Source organism: Schistocerca gregaria, chromosome 4, assembly GCF_023897955.1.
Source record: "Schistocerca gregaria isolate iqSchGreg1 chromosome 4, iqSchGreg1.2, whole genome shotgun sequence".
NCBI classification, from domain to species: Eukaryota; Metazoa; Arthropoda; class Insecta; order Orthoptera; family Acrididae; genus Schistocerca; species Schistocerca gregaria.
In genome coordinates, this window is record NC_064923.1 from 201,280,190 (window position 1) to 201,298,273 (window position 18,084).

General features: G+C 44.4%; 1 protein-coding gene and 1 non-coding gene across 2 annotated transcripts in view; both read left to right on the plus strand.

Moving 5' to 3' along the window:
- LOC126266629 (uncharacterized) overlaps positions 1 to 10,312 on the plus strand; it is a 115,812-nt gene extending 105,500 nt beyond the window's left edge. The window contains exon 10 of the mRNA XM_049970988.1: positions 9,113 to 10,312. Coding sequence (XP_049826945.1) covers positions 9,113 to 9,308 — 196 coding nt within the window. The 3' untranslated portion in view covers positions 9,309 to 10,312. The remainder of the gene's footprint in view (positions 1 to 9,112) is intronic.
- Positions 10,313 to 15,587: 5,275 nt separating this feature from the next.
- Trnas-cga (transfer RNA serine (anticodon CGA)) lies at positions 15,588 to 15,662 on the plus strand. Its single transcript has one exon. It is a non-coding gene; the product is annotated as a tRNA-Ser (tRNA).
- The last annotated feature ends 2,422 nt before the right edge of the window (positions 15,663 to 18,084 follow it).

Consider the following 18,084-nt stretch of genomic DNA (forward strand, 5'->3'; position numbering starts at 1 on the left):
AATTAAGTCGGGTGATGCTGAGGGAATTAGATTAGGAAATGAGACACTTAAAGTAGTGAAGGAGTTTTGCTATTTGGGGAGCAAAAAACGGATGATGGTCGAAGTAGAGAGGATATAAAATGTACACTGGCAATGGCAAGGAAAGCGTTTCTGACGAAGAGAAATTTTTTAACATCGAGTATAGATTTAAGTGTCAGGAAGTCGTTTCTGAAAGTATTTGTATGGAGTGTAGCCATGTATGGAAGTGAAACATGGACGATAACTAGTTTGGACAAGAAGAGAATAGAAGCTTTCAAAATGTGGTGTTACAGAAGAATGCTGAAGATTAGATGGGTAGATCACATAACTAATGAGGAGGTATTGAATAGAATTGGGTAGAAGAGAAGTTTGTGGCACACCTTGACTAGAAGAAGGGATCGGTTGGTAGGACATGTTCTGAGGTATCAAGGGATCACCAATTTAGTATTGGAGGGCAGCGTGGAGGGTAAAAATCGTAGAGGGAGACCAAAAGATGAATACACTAAGCAGATTCAGAAGGATGTAGGTTGCAGTATGTACTGGGAGATGAAGAAGCTAGAACAGGATAGAGTAGCATGGAGAGCTGCATCAAACCAGTCTCAGGACTGAAGACCACAACAACAACAACAATCAACAATACAAGAAGAATCAGCTTAATTTTTCAAGGAAGTCCTCGACAAAATTGGAGGAGTGACCAATGAGGAAACTCTTCAGTTTGGATTTGAAAGTGCATGGATTAGTGCTAAGGTTATTGAATTCAAGTGAGAGGTCAATGTGAAAATACCCAGCTTTGTGAACAGGGGTCAACAAGAGGTTTGTGAAGTTCCATCAATTATTGCCCAAACCATCTTTTTCCGAGACCAAAAATATCCTTTTAGAATCGGAAGAGTTACCCCAAAATATAATACCATATGACATAAGCAAATGAAAATAAGCAAAGTAGACTAATTTTTGTGTTGAATGATCACTCACTTCAGATACTGTTCGAATAGTAAAAATGACGGCATTAAGTCTTTGAACAAGATCCTGAACGTGGGCTTTCCACAATAGTTTACTATCTATCTGAAAACCTAGAAATTTGAACTGTTCAGATCTACTACTCATATGCCCATTATGTGAAATTAAAATGTCAGGTTTTGTTGAATTGTATGTTAGAAGCTGTAGAAACTGAGTCTTACTGTGATTTAGCATTTACTTTCTGCAAGCCATGAACTGCGCTATTTAAATCCAAGCCAATGTTGCACAACGTCCTTTATGACCAAGCTAGTGTCATCAGCAAAGAGAGACATTTTAGTTACTTGTAATTCTAGAGAGTATATCCTTTATATAAATAAGGAACAGGAGTGGCCCCAATTCTGACTTTTGGGGCATCCCTCACTTGAGTGTACCCCACTCAGACCTCACATCACAGCCATTCTCAACATTGTGAATAATGACCTTTTGCTGTCTGTTGCTAAAGTAAGAGGTGAACAAATTGTGAGCTACTCCCCATGTTACGTAATGGTCCAACTTAGGGAGCAATATTTTATGATCAACACACACACACACACACACACACACACACACACACACACACACACACACCTTAGTTAAATCAACAAATATACCTAGTGTTTGAAAGCTTTTGTTGAACCCATCCAGTACCTCACTGAGAAAAGAGAATATTTTAAGTTGTTAAACGACTTCTAAAGCCAAACTGTACATTTGATAGCAAATTGTGTGACACAAGATGATCAATTATCCTTACATATACAGCCTTTTCAGTAACTTTTGCAAACGCTGATGGATTAGAAATAGGTCTAAAATTACCTGCATTATTCCTTTCTCCCTTTTTAAAAAACGAATTTACTACTGAGTACTTTAATCATTCAGGAAACTGACCACTCCTAAAGGAAAAAACTACAAATATGGCTAACATGTGCAACACAGTACTTTAATAGTCTACTGGGCACTCCAACATAACCATGAGTCCTTAGCCTTTCATCTAGCATCCACTCAGGAGCTAGATGTTGCTTGACCCACAGCTCCTATGGAAGCTGATCAGGCTACTTCGCAATCTGTGGCGGCGAGTGCTTCTGTGGCGTGGCCTATCTCCTCCAGGTTCTTTGAGGTCTTCATTCAGATACCATTATCCTTCAATGGAATTGCCGTGGTTTTTTCCACAACCTTGCTGAGTTGAAACAGCTTTTGTGTCGCTTCCCTGCCGCTTCCCTGCCACTTGTCTGGCTCTACAGGGGAGGCTCTGTGGCTACCGGGGTTACTATAAGAACCGTGTAGAATATGACAGGGTGCCTGGCAGTGTCTGTGTTCTTTCCACTGTTCCTAGTGCCCCAGTCCCACTTCACACGGCTCTTGAGGCTGTGGCTGTTAGAATCCGGGCAGGTATGGAACTTACCATCTGTTCCGTCTACCTTTCCCCAGATGCGGTTGCCCCTCTTGCTGACCTAGCTGCTTTGTTCGCCCAGCTCCCCCCGCCATTCCTCCTTTTGGGGGACTTTTATGCCCACCATCCTTTATGGGGTAGGGCCCAGATCTCGGGCCAGGGTAGGAACGTTGACTCTCTTGGCACAGCAGGACATTTGCCTCCTTAAGTGGTGCTCCCACATATTTTAGCTTGACTCATGGCACATACTTGGCCATTGACCTCTCTCTTAGTAGCCCAGGTCTTCTTCCATACCTCAGTTGGAGGGTCCACGACCACCTCTGTGGTAGCAACCACTTCCCTATCCTGGTTTCTCTTCTTCAATCCCAACCCGCTGACCAGCTGCCTCGATGTTCTCTTCGTGGAGCTGATTGGGCAGCCTACACATCAGCTACTACGGTCATTGCTCCGCTTCCTGGTGACATTGATTTGGCAGTGGAAGAGGTCACTGTGGCCATTGTTTCTGCTGCTGAGGCAACTGTCCCTTGTTCTTAAAGTACCCTAAGGCGTAAGTCAGTCCCTTGGTAGACACCAGAGATTGCAGAAGCTACCCGGGACCACCGGCGAGCCCTGCAACAACATCGGCATCATCCTTCCCTAGAGAATCTGGTTGCCTTTAAACGGCCCGGGCTCGGCGGTTAATCCGGCAGAGCAGACAGGACTGCTGGGAACAGTATGTTGCCACCATAGGTTCTGGCACCTCCCTATCTCAGGTGTGGTCGCGGCTTCGGCGCATTTTTGGCTTTCGCTCTCATGCGTCTGTCCCTTGCCATTCTCTTCAGGGTACACTTTGTACTGACCCGCTCGCCATCGCCGAACATCTGGCAGAGTATGTCGGTCGTAGTTCCACGACAGCAGGCTACAGCGCAGAATTACGCACCATTAAAGAGCAGGCTGAGCGTACGCACTTGTCATTTCGCATGCACCGTTAGGAACTATACAACGCCTCATTTAGTGAATGGGAGTTCCAAAGCGCCCTTACAGCTTGCCCCGATACCTCTCCAGGCACAGACCGAATTCACAACCATTTTCTTTGCCATCTCTCGGTGCACAGTCAGGGTGAATTACTCGCCCTGTTTAACCGCATCTGGACCGAGGGCGTTTTCACAACTTGTTGGGTAGCGTTACTATCCTGGTGCTGAAACCTGGTGCAGATCCGCTGGTGATTGGTAGCTGTCGCCCTATCAGCCTTATCAACGTTACGTGCAAACTCCTGGAATGGATGGTGAGTCGGCGGCTCATGTGGATCCTTGAAGCAACAGGGGGGCTTCCATCAGAGCCGCTCAGCAATCGACAATTTAATCTTGCTAGAGTTGGCTATTCGTGCAGCTTTTACTCGGCGAGAACATCTAGTTGCTATTTTCTTTGTTCTTCGGAAAGCGTTAAATACCACCTGGCGCCATCGTATCCTTGCTATGCTGCATGAATGGGGCTTACGGGGTCCACTTCCTATTTTTCTACGGAATTTTCTCTCCAATTGCTCCTTTCAGGTTGGAGTTGGCACTTATTTTAACTCTGCTCCTATTTAGGAAAACTATGTCCCACAGAGCTCGCTTCTCAGTGTTCTCCTCTTTTTGGTGGCGATTAATGGTCTTTGTGGCTGCGGTGGGATCATCAGTCTGTTCCTCCCTATATGCCGATGACTTTTGTCTTTATTACAGTTCCCCAAGCATTGGTGTTGCTGAACAGTGGCTGCAGGGAGCTGTCCGTAAGGCACATTTTTGGGCATCCAACCATGGTTTTCAGTTCTCGGCCTCTAAGACCCAAGTGATGCATATCTGTCGTCGTCATACGGTCCGCCTCCATCGAGAGTTCTACCTTGCCAATGAACTCCTTCGTATTGTCGAGACGCATCGCTTTCTTGGCATGCTGTTTGACGCTCAGCTCACTTGGACACTTCATCTTCGCGAGCTTAAACAACGGTGCTGGCAGCACCTTAACATCCTTCGCTGCCTCAGCCACACCGTTTGGGGGGCTGCAAGAATAACCCTCCTACAGCTCTATAAGGCCTTAGTCCAGTCCCGTCTCGACTACGGGAGCATGGTGTAAGACTCAGCAGCACCTTCAAAGTTGCAGATCCTTGACCTGATTCTCCATTGTGGCTTCAGAATGGCGACAGGTGCCTTCCGCACTAGTCCGGTGACTAGCCTTCTTGTAGAAGCTGGAATCCATCCCCTACGATTCTGCCGACAACAGTTGCTTGCGTCATAAGTCACCCGCGTCCATGCCTCGCCCGACCACCCAAACTACAGGCTCCTTTTTCCATCATCTGCACTCCCCTCCCCACGACGGCAGCCTAGGTCAGGTCTCCCGATCGTGGTCCGCATTCGTTCCCTTCTCTTGTCACTAGAGTCCTTTCCCCTTCCTCCATCCTTCCGGCCCTCTTCTTCTACCCCTCCTTGGTCCCTCCCTCGCTTGTGGCTTTGCTTGGATTTGTCCTGCAACTCAGTCTTCCATTCCACCTACCAGTCTTCGTCAACAGTTCATGTCTCTTCTTGCCTCGTATCGCGATGCAGATGTAGTCTACACCAATGGTTCTGTGGTCGATGGATGCACTGGGTTTGCTATCATCCACGGCGACTATCTTGAGCATCATTCCCTGGCTTGTGGCAGCAGTGTTTTCACTGCGGAGCTGGTTGCTCTTTATCGTGTACTCGCTCACCTTTCTTCCTGTCCTGGGGAGTCATTTGTCATCTGCAGTGGCTCCCCAAGTTGATTGCAAGCACTCCACCAGTGTTTATCTCGGGACCCTTTGGTGCGCGGTATTAAAGATGCTGTTTTTGCTCTGCCGAGTGTGGTCGTTAGTGACGTTTGTGTGGACCCTGGACCACATTGGCATTCCATGAAACAAACGTGTCGATCAGTCGGCCAAGCAGGCCACCACTTGCCAACCCTGGAGCTTGGTGTCATGGAAGAGACCTCTGGTCAGCCCTACATCGCAAGGTCCGCGATATCTGGAACTCTGAATGGTCTGTCTTGAACACGCCAAATAAGCTCAGCATGGTAAAGTCGTCCAAGGCCGTATGGAACTCATCTTTGAGGAGCACGCATAGGGTCTCAGTTGTTCTCTGCCGTCACCGAATTGGACATACGTGGTTGACCCACAGCTATTTCCTTCGCCGTGAGATCCCGCCCAAGTGTCGCTGTGGAGCCCCTTGCGGCAGTCCTTTAATATACCAGCTGCACTTCCTTTAATTCTAGGTGACGATGCCTCTATAGCTGACTCAGTTTTACGTTTTATCCGTGCAGCTGGTTTTTATCATTCATTCTAGTGCAGGCGATCTCGCATGATTTCTCAGGCTATACCCACTCCAGCAACTTTTGTGACGTGGATACCAAATACTGTCTTTTATGGTAACAAGTTGTGTTTCTACCTCTATCAACACTTTCCAGCTGGATGTTCTTATTTTGTTGTTGAGTGGTTGACCTTTTACCTGATCCATCAACCACTGTAGTCTGTTTTACTCTAGTCAACTATTTGCTCTGTTCCTTTTAAGTGCCCTCTATTTCGTGTTATTGCGGTGTTTATTTTAGCTCTGTACCCCTTGGTGTTCTCTCCCTCTGGGTGCAGAGGTTACGCTTTTACTGTATAGGCCTTTTCCAAGTATGTCTGTTTGGAACAGGGAACTGATGACCTCGATGTTTAGCGCCCATCGAACACCAAAACCAACCAAACAACCAACCTACCTTAGCCTTCAGTTATTTAATTATTGCCTCAACCCCCTTGTCTCTATCACAGAGGAGTATTTCAGAAGGGACCGATGACCGTAGCTGTCTGGTCCCTTTAATCCCCCCAAACCAACAACAACAGTATTCCAGACATCAATCTCAGAAAGGCATTTGCCTAGAAAGTTATGATTCTCTGTAGAAACTAAATTTTTGTTTAATTCACCAGCAATGCTAAGAAAATTATTGTTAAATACAGTACATATATCTGACTTATCAGTAACATAAATATTTTTACTACGAACTGTCTTTATTTCGTCGACCTTTTGCTGCTGACCATACAGTCCCTTCCCAACTGACCATACGGTTTTAATTTTATCCTGTGAATTAGCTTGCCACATACTCTTTGCCTTCCTACTAACATTTTAAAAGTATCTTACAATACTGTTTGTAATGGGCTGCTGTAGCTTGATTGTGACTACTTCAGTTTGATATAATTCCTACTTTGTTCTACACGATATCTTTATCCCATTAGTCAGCCGCCAGGGCTGCCTATTACTGCTACTACCCCATTTAGAACTTTCTAATGAAAAGAAACTCTCAAAGAGCATGAGAAATGTGTTAAGGAAAGCATTGTATTTATCATCTATGCTATCGGCACTATAAACATCCTGCCACTCTTGTTCCTTGACAAGGTTTAAAAAAAATATCTATTGCTATTGGATTAATTTTCCTACATAGTTTGTAATTATATGTGACATTTGAGTACAAAAGCCTTTTAGTGTTAAAGTATGTGCATCATGGTCTGAAAGGCCATTCACCCTTTTACTAACAGAACACCCATCTAGTAATGAAGAATGACTAAAAATATTGTCTAAGGCTGTGCTACTGTTCCCCTGCACTGTAGTTGCAAAAAACACAATCTGCATCAGATCATATGAATTTAGATCTACCAACATTATTTTTCTTGTGTTATATACAAAATTTGTATTGAAGTCACCACATACAACTAATTTCTGGTACTTCTTACAATGTGAATCAAGGTCCCATTCTAGCTTGAGCAGAAAGGGTCTGAAGTCAGAGTTAGGGGACCTATGAACAACAATAATTAGAAGTTTAGTTTCAGCAAATTCAACTGCCCCTGCACAACATCCATTCAAATATCTGCTCAGTAAAGATTCCAAGACTTACCAAGCGGGAAAGCGCCGGTAGATAGGCACAATAAATAAAACACACACACAGAATTTCTAGCTTTCGCAACCGGCGGTTGCTTCTTCAGGAAAGAGGGAAGGAGAGGGAAAGACGAAAGGATAAGGGTTTTAAGGGAGAGGGTAAGGAGTCATTCCAATCCCGGGAGCAGAAAGACTTCCCTTGGGGGGAAAAAAGACAGGTGTACACTATCGTGTGTGTGCGTGTGTGCGTGCGTGCGTGCGCACACACACACACACACACACACACACACACACACACACACACACACACACACACACACACACACATACACAGGCACAAGCAGACATTTGTATATGATGATGATGTAAATAAAATAGAAAGAAGCTTCCACATGGGAAAAATATATTAAAAACAAACACACACACACACACACACACACACACACACACACATACACAGACACAAGCCATGTGTGTTTTGTTCATGTGCCTGTCTGCCGGCGCTTTCCCGCTTGGTAAGTCTTGGAATATATATATATATATATATATATATATATATATATATATATATATATATATATATATATACTCCACCCGCAAGTAACTCTTTGAAAAACAGCCAGCTAATCTGTATCCTGGTAAAGGAAGCATCTGAATTGTCAAATTACTTAAGTGGTCCTCAGACATACCAATAATTTCAGAGTCAACATCTATAAGCAGTTCACTAACTTTATCTCTAATACCTCCTATATTTTAATGAAATATGCTAATTCCTTCTCTATTTGGAAACATGACATCCTCTGAACGTGAGCCCTTAGAGTAATATTTTACCCATGCTGGATCTTTTGAACTCCTTGACTGTTAATGATTGTTGGTGAATATGCCAGCACTTGTGTCTGGTTGTTATGCATTAACAGTAGTACTGCATGTGAGGAAAGGCATATATATATTTTTTTTAACTAAACCCATATGCTTCTATCCAGAAAGATCACTGATAACCATACTGTTGTGATCTATAATACCACCCTCTTAAACCGTTACAGAATAATTCATACAATCAGTGTTGGACTTGAGAGTTTTAGAAATGACAACATGGTCACCTTTGCCTACCGTTAACATTTGTTTCACTATTATTGCAATTTTGGTCCTCTGATGTTAACAAATGGTGTACTGTAAAGATAGAGATTTTAATTGTATGAACTGTCAAAAGAATGGAGATATTTACATAATTTGCACCTCTGTTGTGGAATAACTACTTGTGTCGCATTCTTCATTTGAAGAGAGTTCATAAGGTGATATACTTGTCTTCTGTTGATGAATTTATAATTGGGTTAGTAGTTAGAGGGCTAAGAGTACAAATTAAATAATAATTTTGTATGTGAAGTAGAAGTGGAATTTTCATATTGAAATATACATTGCTGCTGCTGCTGCTGCTGCTGCTGCTGCTGCTGCTGCTGCTACTGCTCCTGCTGAGAGGCATGATTTGGATGTAGAGCTTCATGTCCTGGTTTCATCTCTCCATCGCATCCAGTGTAGATGTTCAGGATTTACCTTAGTGTGTTCATGCACAACATAGTGTTCATAAACCATATGGCGACGTGATCAAGTGCTAGTGTTGAAAATGGTTTCAATGTCATCGCTGGTAGAATGTTCTCTTCATTACATTTGTTTCTCTCAGCAAGTGAAGAAATCTGATTTCAGTTTGTGGGTATTAAATTTTTACATTGCATCTATTTTTATAGAGTAACATTTTCAATTTTATTGTAGGGACACATTTGTCATCTTGTTAAGCATGTTAATGTCTTGTTTGTTTACAAAGTTATTTATATTGCAGGTTGAGTGCTGACCTTGGTGTGGAGCCAAAATCTTTGCATTATGTGGCAACTCCAGTACGACGAAGCACCAGAAAATCAAATAACCCGTACAAATCCTCATCGGTAGTTTGTGTTGGATCTTTGAACACATTGCAGCCTGACGTTCGTGATTCAGTTGTTTTTGTATCAAATACTGCATTAACACCTAAAGTCTAAGTTTCTTATACTGATTTGTAGTTTGACCAACTCCCAATATGCTTTTTTACGCTTGTAATGAAATATTAAAATTTTTATTTTTATCATGTGTTATGTCTGCATCAGATGCATGAAAACCATAATTTAACAAGTATGAAAATGCTTAAATGCTATTGTAATGGATCAGACCATGTGAAATCAACCGATGGCCTGATTCTTGACAGCCCAGATACTGATAATTTTTTTGTTTACAGGAATAGAATAAAATTACGAAAATCAAATTCAAAATAGCAGTTCAACTTTACATTATTGGTTGATTTCACACAGAATGACCCAGTGGTGGACTGAAATTGGGCTTGGGGAAATTGTCAGCTAATGAGAATAATATATTCAGAAAAACTTTGTGCTGTTTCTGTGAAGAGAACAAATTCAGTGAGTTCTCAGAATGTATGGAGATAACTTAACTGTAATGTGAATGTGTGTGTGCTTTGTTTTTGTTACTTGCTTTAGACGGGAATATTATTAATGTTGTAAATAGTGTTACTTCAGTTTTATAGAAGTAATTTAGTTTTGCTAATGATGTCTATTGTGCATGTGGAAATAATTTCATGTTAGAATTTTGTTGGCATTTTTCAATGACTACATCTCTAATATGGATGCAAATCCCAATATTGTTTTATGGGCCGAACACTATGGAGTACTTGGAAATACAAAAACATTACCTGTAAAAATTCATCTTCAATAACTGTGTTTTGTAAAGCGTTGTAAACCTTGCTTTTCTTCTGTATCAAATTAACTTACAATAGTTACTTTCCAGCTTAGGTTATCCATTGTAAATGTTAATCAATCAAAGCTGGACAATTCAGAGTTACTAAAACGGTCAGTATGTAATATAAATTTAATTTTCATGTATTTTAAACACTAATTTCATATAGAATGTAAAGAGGCTTGTAACATTATCTGTACTTGTATGACTGTAAATCTGTTTTCTGATAATGACTCATTAAAAATGACTTGATTTTTAATTATTGAGTTACATAACATATACTTAACCCTTTACTGGGCATGCACAGAAATATGAATAAAAATATGTGAGGACTGCACTTAAACTTTGCTCACGATATCAAGCATGCTAGCCAGTCTGTCGTGGTGGGTACCCTGTTGGTTGTAGTCCCCTGACCACACAGGGATTGCTCTGCTGATGCCTGTGCTGTTAACTCCCCATGTATGCCAAGGGGTAGATGCCCATTCCCCTGGGGCATTGGGACCCCCGGCAATGGCCATTCTGCCAGGTGGCTTTTGCTGCGGCTGGGTGGCGCCCGTGGGGAGAGCCCCTGGTCCGAGTGGGTGGCATCAGGGCAGATGGCATGCGATGAAACATAGTCCATCTCTTGCTGGTAGTGAAACACCAGCAGTCTCTAAGCGATCACGAGCTCAATTCAACGCACAGAAATAAGACTCCAAATCGTTCCCCTCCCTGACCACACCATGCGAGTAACGTCAGGCTAAGGATGGCAGCGGATCTTATTCGCCCCGGTACCTTGTATGTTCAAGAGCTGATGGGGAATCTTTCAGGACGATGAAACCTCAGCTTTTTATTGAGCATTTAGAGGACACTTTCAGGGAGATGGATGCCTTGTCCAAAATGAGATATAGGTCAGTCTTGATCAAAACATCCTCTGCCCAGTCACAGAAGTTACTTGCTTGTGACAATCTGGGGTATGTTTCTGTAACCATTACTCCCCATAAGACCTTAAATATGGTCCAGGGTATCATATTTTACAGAGACCGTCTTTCACAGTCCGACGATGAGCTGTGCGCCAATTTAGAGCAGTGAGGTGTAAATTTTGTCCGGTGTGTCTACCAGGATCCAAAGAACAATCAGGTTGCCACTGGTGCCTTCAGCTTGGCCTTTGAGGGTGATATATTGCCCGAGAAGGTCAAGGTGATCGTCTACTAGCGTGATGCAGAGCCCTATATCCCTCCCCTGATGCGGTGCTTTAAGTGCTGGGTGTTCGGCCATACATCTTCCCGCTGTACTTCCAGCGTCACATGCCGAGATTGGGGATGCCCATCACTCCATGTGCCCCAACTCCTATCTTTGTTAAAAAATTTGAACGCTTGGATCCTGTGCGTATGACATCGTCTTATGCCGCTACTACAACAGTTCTGGCACCATTAGCTCTGCCAACCCAGGTCACCTCTCAGAGCTGGAAGACTACACCTGCCCCCTTGATGGTGGGGTCATTTCCCTCCCTGTTGTTCCTGCACCACCTACTTCAGGAGCAACGCCCCGCCAACCATCAGGGACGCCTGTCCCCACTTCTAAGCCGAAAAGCATAAGTCGTCTTTGGATTGTCTTGCTAGGAAGGGGTCCTTTGGGTCACTCCCTTCACAGGTTTCTTCTAGTGGGAGAGGTGACACCCGCCAGGGGCTGAAGAGCCCAAAAGCAGCTGGTCATAGGGCTTTACACTCGTCCTCAGTCCCGGAGACTGAGCCAGTGAAGTCCTCCCAGCCAGGGAAACAAGGAGCAGCAAGAAAAATCCAAAATGAAAACCCCTAAGGCCAAGGAAAGTTCGGTGGCACCCACACCACCGCTACCTACAAGCTCTGCGGCTGAGGATGGGGTGGAGATTTTGGCGTCCACTGAGGACTTAGATCTCGTCAGACTGTCAGACACAACGGATATAGACTCACAGGCAACAAATTGGTGGCAGCAGGTGACTGAGATGTAAACTGCCTCATTGAATGTTCCATGCCTTCCCAGTCTCACGATGTCATCCTCCAATAGAATTGCGGTGGTTTTTTCCACCGCCTGGCTGAGCTACGGCAACTGTTAAGCTTTACACCTGTTATCTGCATTGTCCTCGAGGAAACCTGGTTCCCAGCAATGCGTACCCCTGCCCTCTGGGGCTATAAGGGATATTACAGGAACCGTAGCGACTGTAATAGTGTGTCAGGTGGAGTTTGCGTTTATGTCCTAAACTCACTCTGTAGTGAACATGTGCCCCTTCAAACCCTCCTTGAAGCTGTGGCTGTCAGAATGACGCCACAGGAAATAACTGTCTGTATTGTATATCTTCCTCCAGGTGGTGCAGTACCCCTGAATGTATTAGCTGCACTGATAAATCACCTTCCTAAACTTTTCCTACTTCTGGGAGATTTTAATGCCCATAACTCCTTGGGGGTGCCCAAGGCGTAAGGCAGCCCTTGGTGGTCACCAGAAGTCACTGAAGCCATTAAGGTGTGTTGGTGAGCTCCACAGCTGCATAAGCGGCACACTTCCCTGGAGCTCCTCATAGCCTTTAAACAGCTCCGTACCCATGTTTGCTACCTTACCAAACAATGGAAGGAGGAGTGTTGGGAGAGATAAGTCTCCACCATTGGATGCCACACGTCACCCTCCCAAATCTGGGCAAAGATCAAATGTCTTTTAGGGTACCAGGCCCCAACAGCTGTCCCCGGTGTTACCATAAATGGCGAGTTAAGTATTGATGCAAACGCAATTGCCAAACACTTTGCTGAGCACTTTGCTCGAGCCCCTGTGTCAGAGAATTACACCCCCCCCCCCCCCCCCCAGTCTTTTGCACACTCAAACGGCGGCTGGAAGGGAATGTCCTCATTGACAACACACTGCAGTGAATCCTATAACGCCTCATTTATAGTGTGGGAGCTCCTCAGTCCCATTGCATATTGCCCCAACACAGCTCCTGGACCTGATTGCATCCACAGCCAGATGATTAAATATCTCTCATCTGACTACACGCAACTTCTTATCATCTTCAACCGGATCTGGTGTGATGGCGTCTTTCCATTGCAATGGTGGGAAAGCACCATCATTCCGGTGCTCCAACCCGGTAAAAACGTGCGTGATGTGGATAGCTATCGGCCCATCAGTCTCGCCAACATTCTTTGTAAGCCGCTGAAACGTATGTTCTGTCGGCGGTTGGGTTGGGTCCTGGAGTCACGTGGCTTGCTGCCTCCATGTCAGGGTGGCTTCCCCCAGGGTCGCTCTACCACTGATAATCTTGTGTCCATTGAGTCTGCCATCCAAATAGCCTCTTCCAGATGGCAACACCTGATTGCCATCTTTTTTGACTTTACGTAAAGCATACGGCACAACTTGGCGACATCATATCCTTGCCACTTTGTATGAGTGGGGTCTCCAGGGACCACTTCTGATTTTTATCCTAAACTTCCTGTCACACTGTATTTTCCGTGTCCAAGTTGGTGACTCACATAGTTCCAGCCATATCCAGGAAATGGAATCCCGCCGGGCTCTGTATCATGTGTCTATTTTTAATGGCCATTAACGGTCTAGTAGCAGCTGTGGGACCCTCTGTCTCACCTTCTCTGTATGCAGAAGACTTCTGCATTTCTTACTGCTGCTCCAGTACTGTTGTTGCTGAGCGGCGCCTCCAGGGAGCCATCCACAAGGCGCAGTCATGGGCTCTAGCCCACAGCTTCCAGTTTTCAGCTGCAAAGTCGTGTGTCATGTACTTCTGCCGGCGCCGAACTGTTCATGTGGAACCTGCACTTCACCTTAATGACGATCCACTCACTGTATTGGAGACATATCAATTCCTAGGACTGGTTTTCGATGCTCAATTGACTTGGCACCCTCATCTTTGTCAGCTTAAGCAGAAGTGCTGGCAGCACCTCAATGACCTCCATTGCCTGAGCAACACAAATTGGGTTGCAGATCGATGTATGCTGCTGCAGCTCTACAGAGCCCTTGTCCAATCCTGAATTGACTATGGGAGTTTGACTTACGGTTCGGCAGCACCTTCAGCATTGCATTTACTCGACCCTGTGCACCGCTAAGGTGTTCGATTAGCGACAGAAGCTTTCAGGGAGAGTCTGGTGACCAGCGTACTGGTGGAGGCTGGTGACCCTCCACTGCAGATCAGATGTGTGCAACTGCTCAAGAGTTATGCAGCACATATTCATAGTTCCCCTAAGCATCCGAATTACCATCTCCTTTTCCTGCTCGCAGCAGTCCCTCCCACATCTGTGGCCCAGATCGGGTCTAACGATTGCAGTTTGTGTGTGGTCCCGTCTCTCCGAACTAGAGTCCACCTCTACTTGAGGTCCGTTCATGTACGCCTCCATGGTGTACACCTCAGCCGCAGCTTCGTCTGGACCTTTTGCATGGTCCTAAGGACTCCGTTAACCCCGCCGCTCTCCACTACCACTTCCTATCGATTCTTGACATGTCCTGTGGCTCTGAAGTGGTTTACGCCGACAGCTCAATGGCTGATGGTCACGTAGGCTTCGCATATGTTTGTGGAGGTCATATTGAGCAGCACTCCTTGCCAGTTGGCTGCAGTGTTTTCACTGCAGAGCTAGCGGCCATATCTTGTGCTCTTGAGTACATCCGCTCATGCCCTGGCGATTCATTTCTCCTGTGTACTGACTCATTGAGCAGCCTACTAGCTATCAACCAGTGCTACCCTCGCCACCCTCTGGCAGCACCCATTCAGGAGGACATATATGCCATTCCGTGGTGTCCCAGGACATGTTGGAATCCCCGACAACAAACTTGTCGACACGCTGGCCAGACAGGAGACGCGGAAACTGCTTCTGGAGATGGGCATCTCTGAGGCTGACCTGCGTTCTGTCTTACACCACAGGGTTTTCCGGCTCTGGGAGACGGAATGGCATAACAGCATGCACAACAAACTGCGTGTCATTAAGGAGACTATGAATGTGTGGAAGTCTTCCATGCAGGCCTCTCGCAGGGAATCAGTTGTCCTCTGCATTGGCCATACATGGCTAACGCATGGTTACCTACTCCGTTGCGAGGACCCACCTAAGTGTCGCTGTGGCTCCCAAATGACAAGTTGTCCACCTCTTGAAACTTCCTGGCAGATTAAAACTGTGTGCCCGACCGAGACTCGAACTTGGGACCTTTGCCTTTCGCGGGCAAGTGCTCTACCAACTGAGCTACCGAAGCACGACTCACGTCCGGTACTCACAGCTTTACTTCTGCCAGTATCCGTCTCCTACCTTCCAAACTTTACAGAAGCTCTTCTGCGAACCTTGCAGAACTAGCTCTCCTGAAAGAAAGGATACTGCGGTGACATCTGCCAGGAAGTTTCATATCAGCGCACACTCCGCTGCAGAGTGAAAATCTCATTCTGGAAACATCCCCCAGGCTGTGGCTAAGCCATGTCTCCGCAGTATCCTTTCTTTCAGGAGTGCTAGTTCTGCAAGGTTCGCAGAAGAGCTACTGTAAAGTTTGGAAGGTAGAAGACGGATACTGGCAGAAGTAAAGCTGTGAGTACCGGACGTGAGTCGTGCTTCGGTAGCTCAGTTGGTAGAGCACTTGCCCGCGAAAGGCAAAGGTCCCGAGTTCGAGTCTCGGTCGGGCACACAGTTTTAATCGTCCAGGAAGTTTCATATCAGCGCACACTCCGCTGCAGAGTGAAAATCTCATTCTTGTCCACCTCTTGTTGGACTGCCCGCTTTTAGCTGCTCTGCGGCAGACTTTTAACTTTCCCAGCACCCTGCCTTCGGTGTTGGGCGACAATGCCTCCACAGCAGCTTTAGTTTTATGCATGAGAGTGGATTTTATACTTCCATGTAGTTTTTAGCGCATGTCCTTTGTCCCTCTGTGTCCTTCACCCTAATGCTTTTAGGGTGGAGGTTTTAATGTGTTGCGGACTGGCTGGCTTTCCCTTTTTATTCTCATGGTTGGCCAGCCACTGTAATCTGCTTTTGTGTTTTACTCTCTTCTGTTTCTAGCGTCTCTTGTTTTCTTGTACACTCTTGTTCCTTTTAGTATTTGTTGCCTTCCCTTTGTTCTTGTGGCTTTTCCTTTCTTTCCGTTTTGTGTTGTGTTTCGTCCATTTTATTCTCACACTTGTGACATTGTTTTATTAGGAACAAGAGACCAATGACCTCATAGTCTGGTCCTTTCTCCCACCTTTAAACCAACCAACCTTTACAGGAATGCTAATGAGACCGTACAGCACAGGATTTGCATTGTTAGCGGTGTTAGTGCCACGACTTGTTAGGTGCCGGTACTCCTATGGTAACACAGGATTGAAACAAGCATCAGTGTGCATTACAGATGAAGTCAACATGGGTTTGAACAAGATGAGCTGGACTTTACTTGTAAAGCTGTTTCATCAAAACAAAAGCAATAGTGTTGTTGCTGTTCACAAATATCAATGCATTAAAGGAATACAGAGAGGTCAGAGGGAAGAAACTAATTTAGAAGTTCAAATTAACGGGTGATTTGGGACATGCTCCTGGAGAAAGGCCTAAGACCAATTGCACCCCAAACAGTTACTGTTGCCATTCCTGAGAATACTGATCGCAATATAAATTTTTCAAACAGTGCTGGAGCTGTGTAGCAACAGCGAAACATTCTTTGGTCAACCATTCGAAAAGTGCTGTGAACAATTGTGAAATGGTATCTGGTGCAGTTTTAGGCTGTGGTCGGTGCTGATGGTCATCTCTTGGAGCAACATTTTTAACTTGAAACTTAAACATGGTAGGCAATTAACAAAGGTTACCCTCTCATTTGGAAATTAAAATGTATTTCTTTCCATAGTTTATTCATTGTGCCTATTATTTGTTTCCTTACAAATGGTTTCCACAAAGTTTCATTGTCATGATTACTCGTTTCTCATGGGGGCCATCTTGAGTAATGAAGGTTAAATTATAACCACTCTGTAGATACAAAGCATACATTACACAAACTTACTGTAAATTTAATATCTAGTGTCCATCTTGGGACATCGTGCAGGCAACTGTTAAAAATATGTGACATACAAACAATAGGCTCACAATGCATTTACTTTTGAGATGTTTGCTTTTACAGCTGGGAAACAAATTTGAAAACAGTTATAGCATTCATAAATATAAATTTAGAAACAAAAAGTTTCCAATGTCTACATCTTGCACATAAGAGACGTATGCAGCCAAAAATATATCATCTGTATTGTGAAGTTGGCTGCAATGAGGCCACTGACTGACATAGGAGTTAATGTCTGATGCTGTGTGCCTATCGGTGGTCACACCTACCACTCTTTTTACTACAGGATATCGGGCAAGACTGTGTATTAATATCGATTTCTTGACCCAGTGGACACTGATGTATGGCAGATCAGTACAATATCTTGTTGAATGTTTTGAATTTTGTTTTTCGTAACTTTAACTTCGACAGCAGATTTATTAATTCTCATGAAATTTCAGCATCGTTTTACATCCATTGCAAAGCTTATTGCTAATTTATATTTCAGTATGATCTGTAGACTTTCATTAACATGTATCGTGAGCATAAGGAGCTTCAGCTCAAATGGATGCACTACAGTCAACCAGTGGGATGCCATGATAATGTAAACAACTGGTTTCACTGAGGATCTTAGAAGACTTGGCTTTCAGTTTAGTTGATTCACCATTATCAGTTTTGTGACTGAGATGACACATTTGTGGATACAACCAATAGTGATTGCAGTGACAGTGACTATGTTGGTAATGCTAATGGCAATGGACTGCAAGGAATCTACAGCACGTAGAACTGTAAGAAACCACAACTCTGATAGAATGTATTTGGTAACATGAGGGCTATCCACGTAGATTATGTTTCTTTGTTAAAAAAAAAAAGTATAGGAGAAAAATGTTTCATTCATTTGGAAGCAACATACGCACACTACTTTTTGCCAAAGCATCCACACAAATTTAGGCACTTCTCGTAGCGACGTAGAAGCTTTTAAATTCTATTCTCATAAAATTCTGCTGCCTGAGACTTCAACCAGTTAACCATTCCCTCCCACAGTTCCGTATT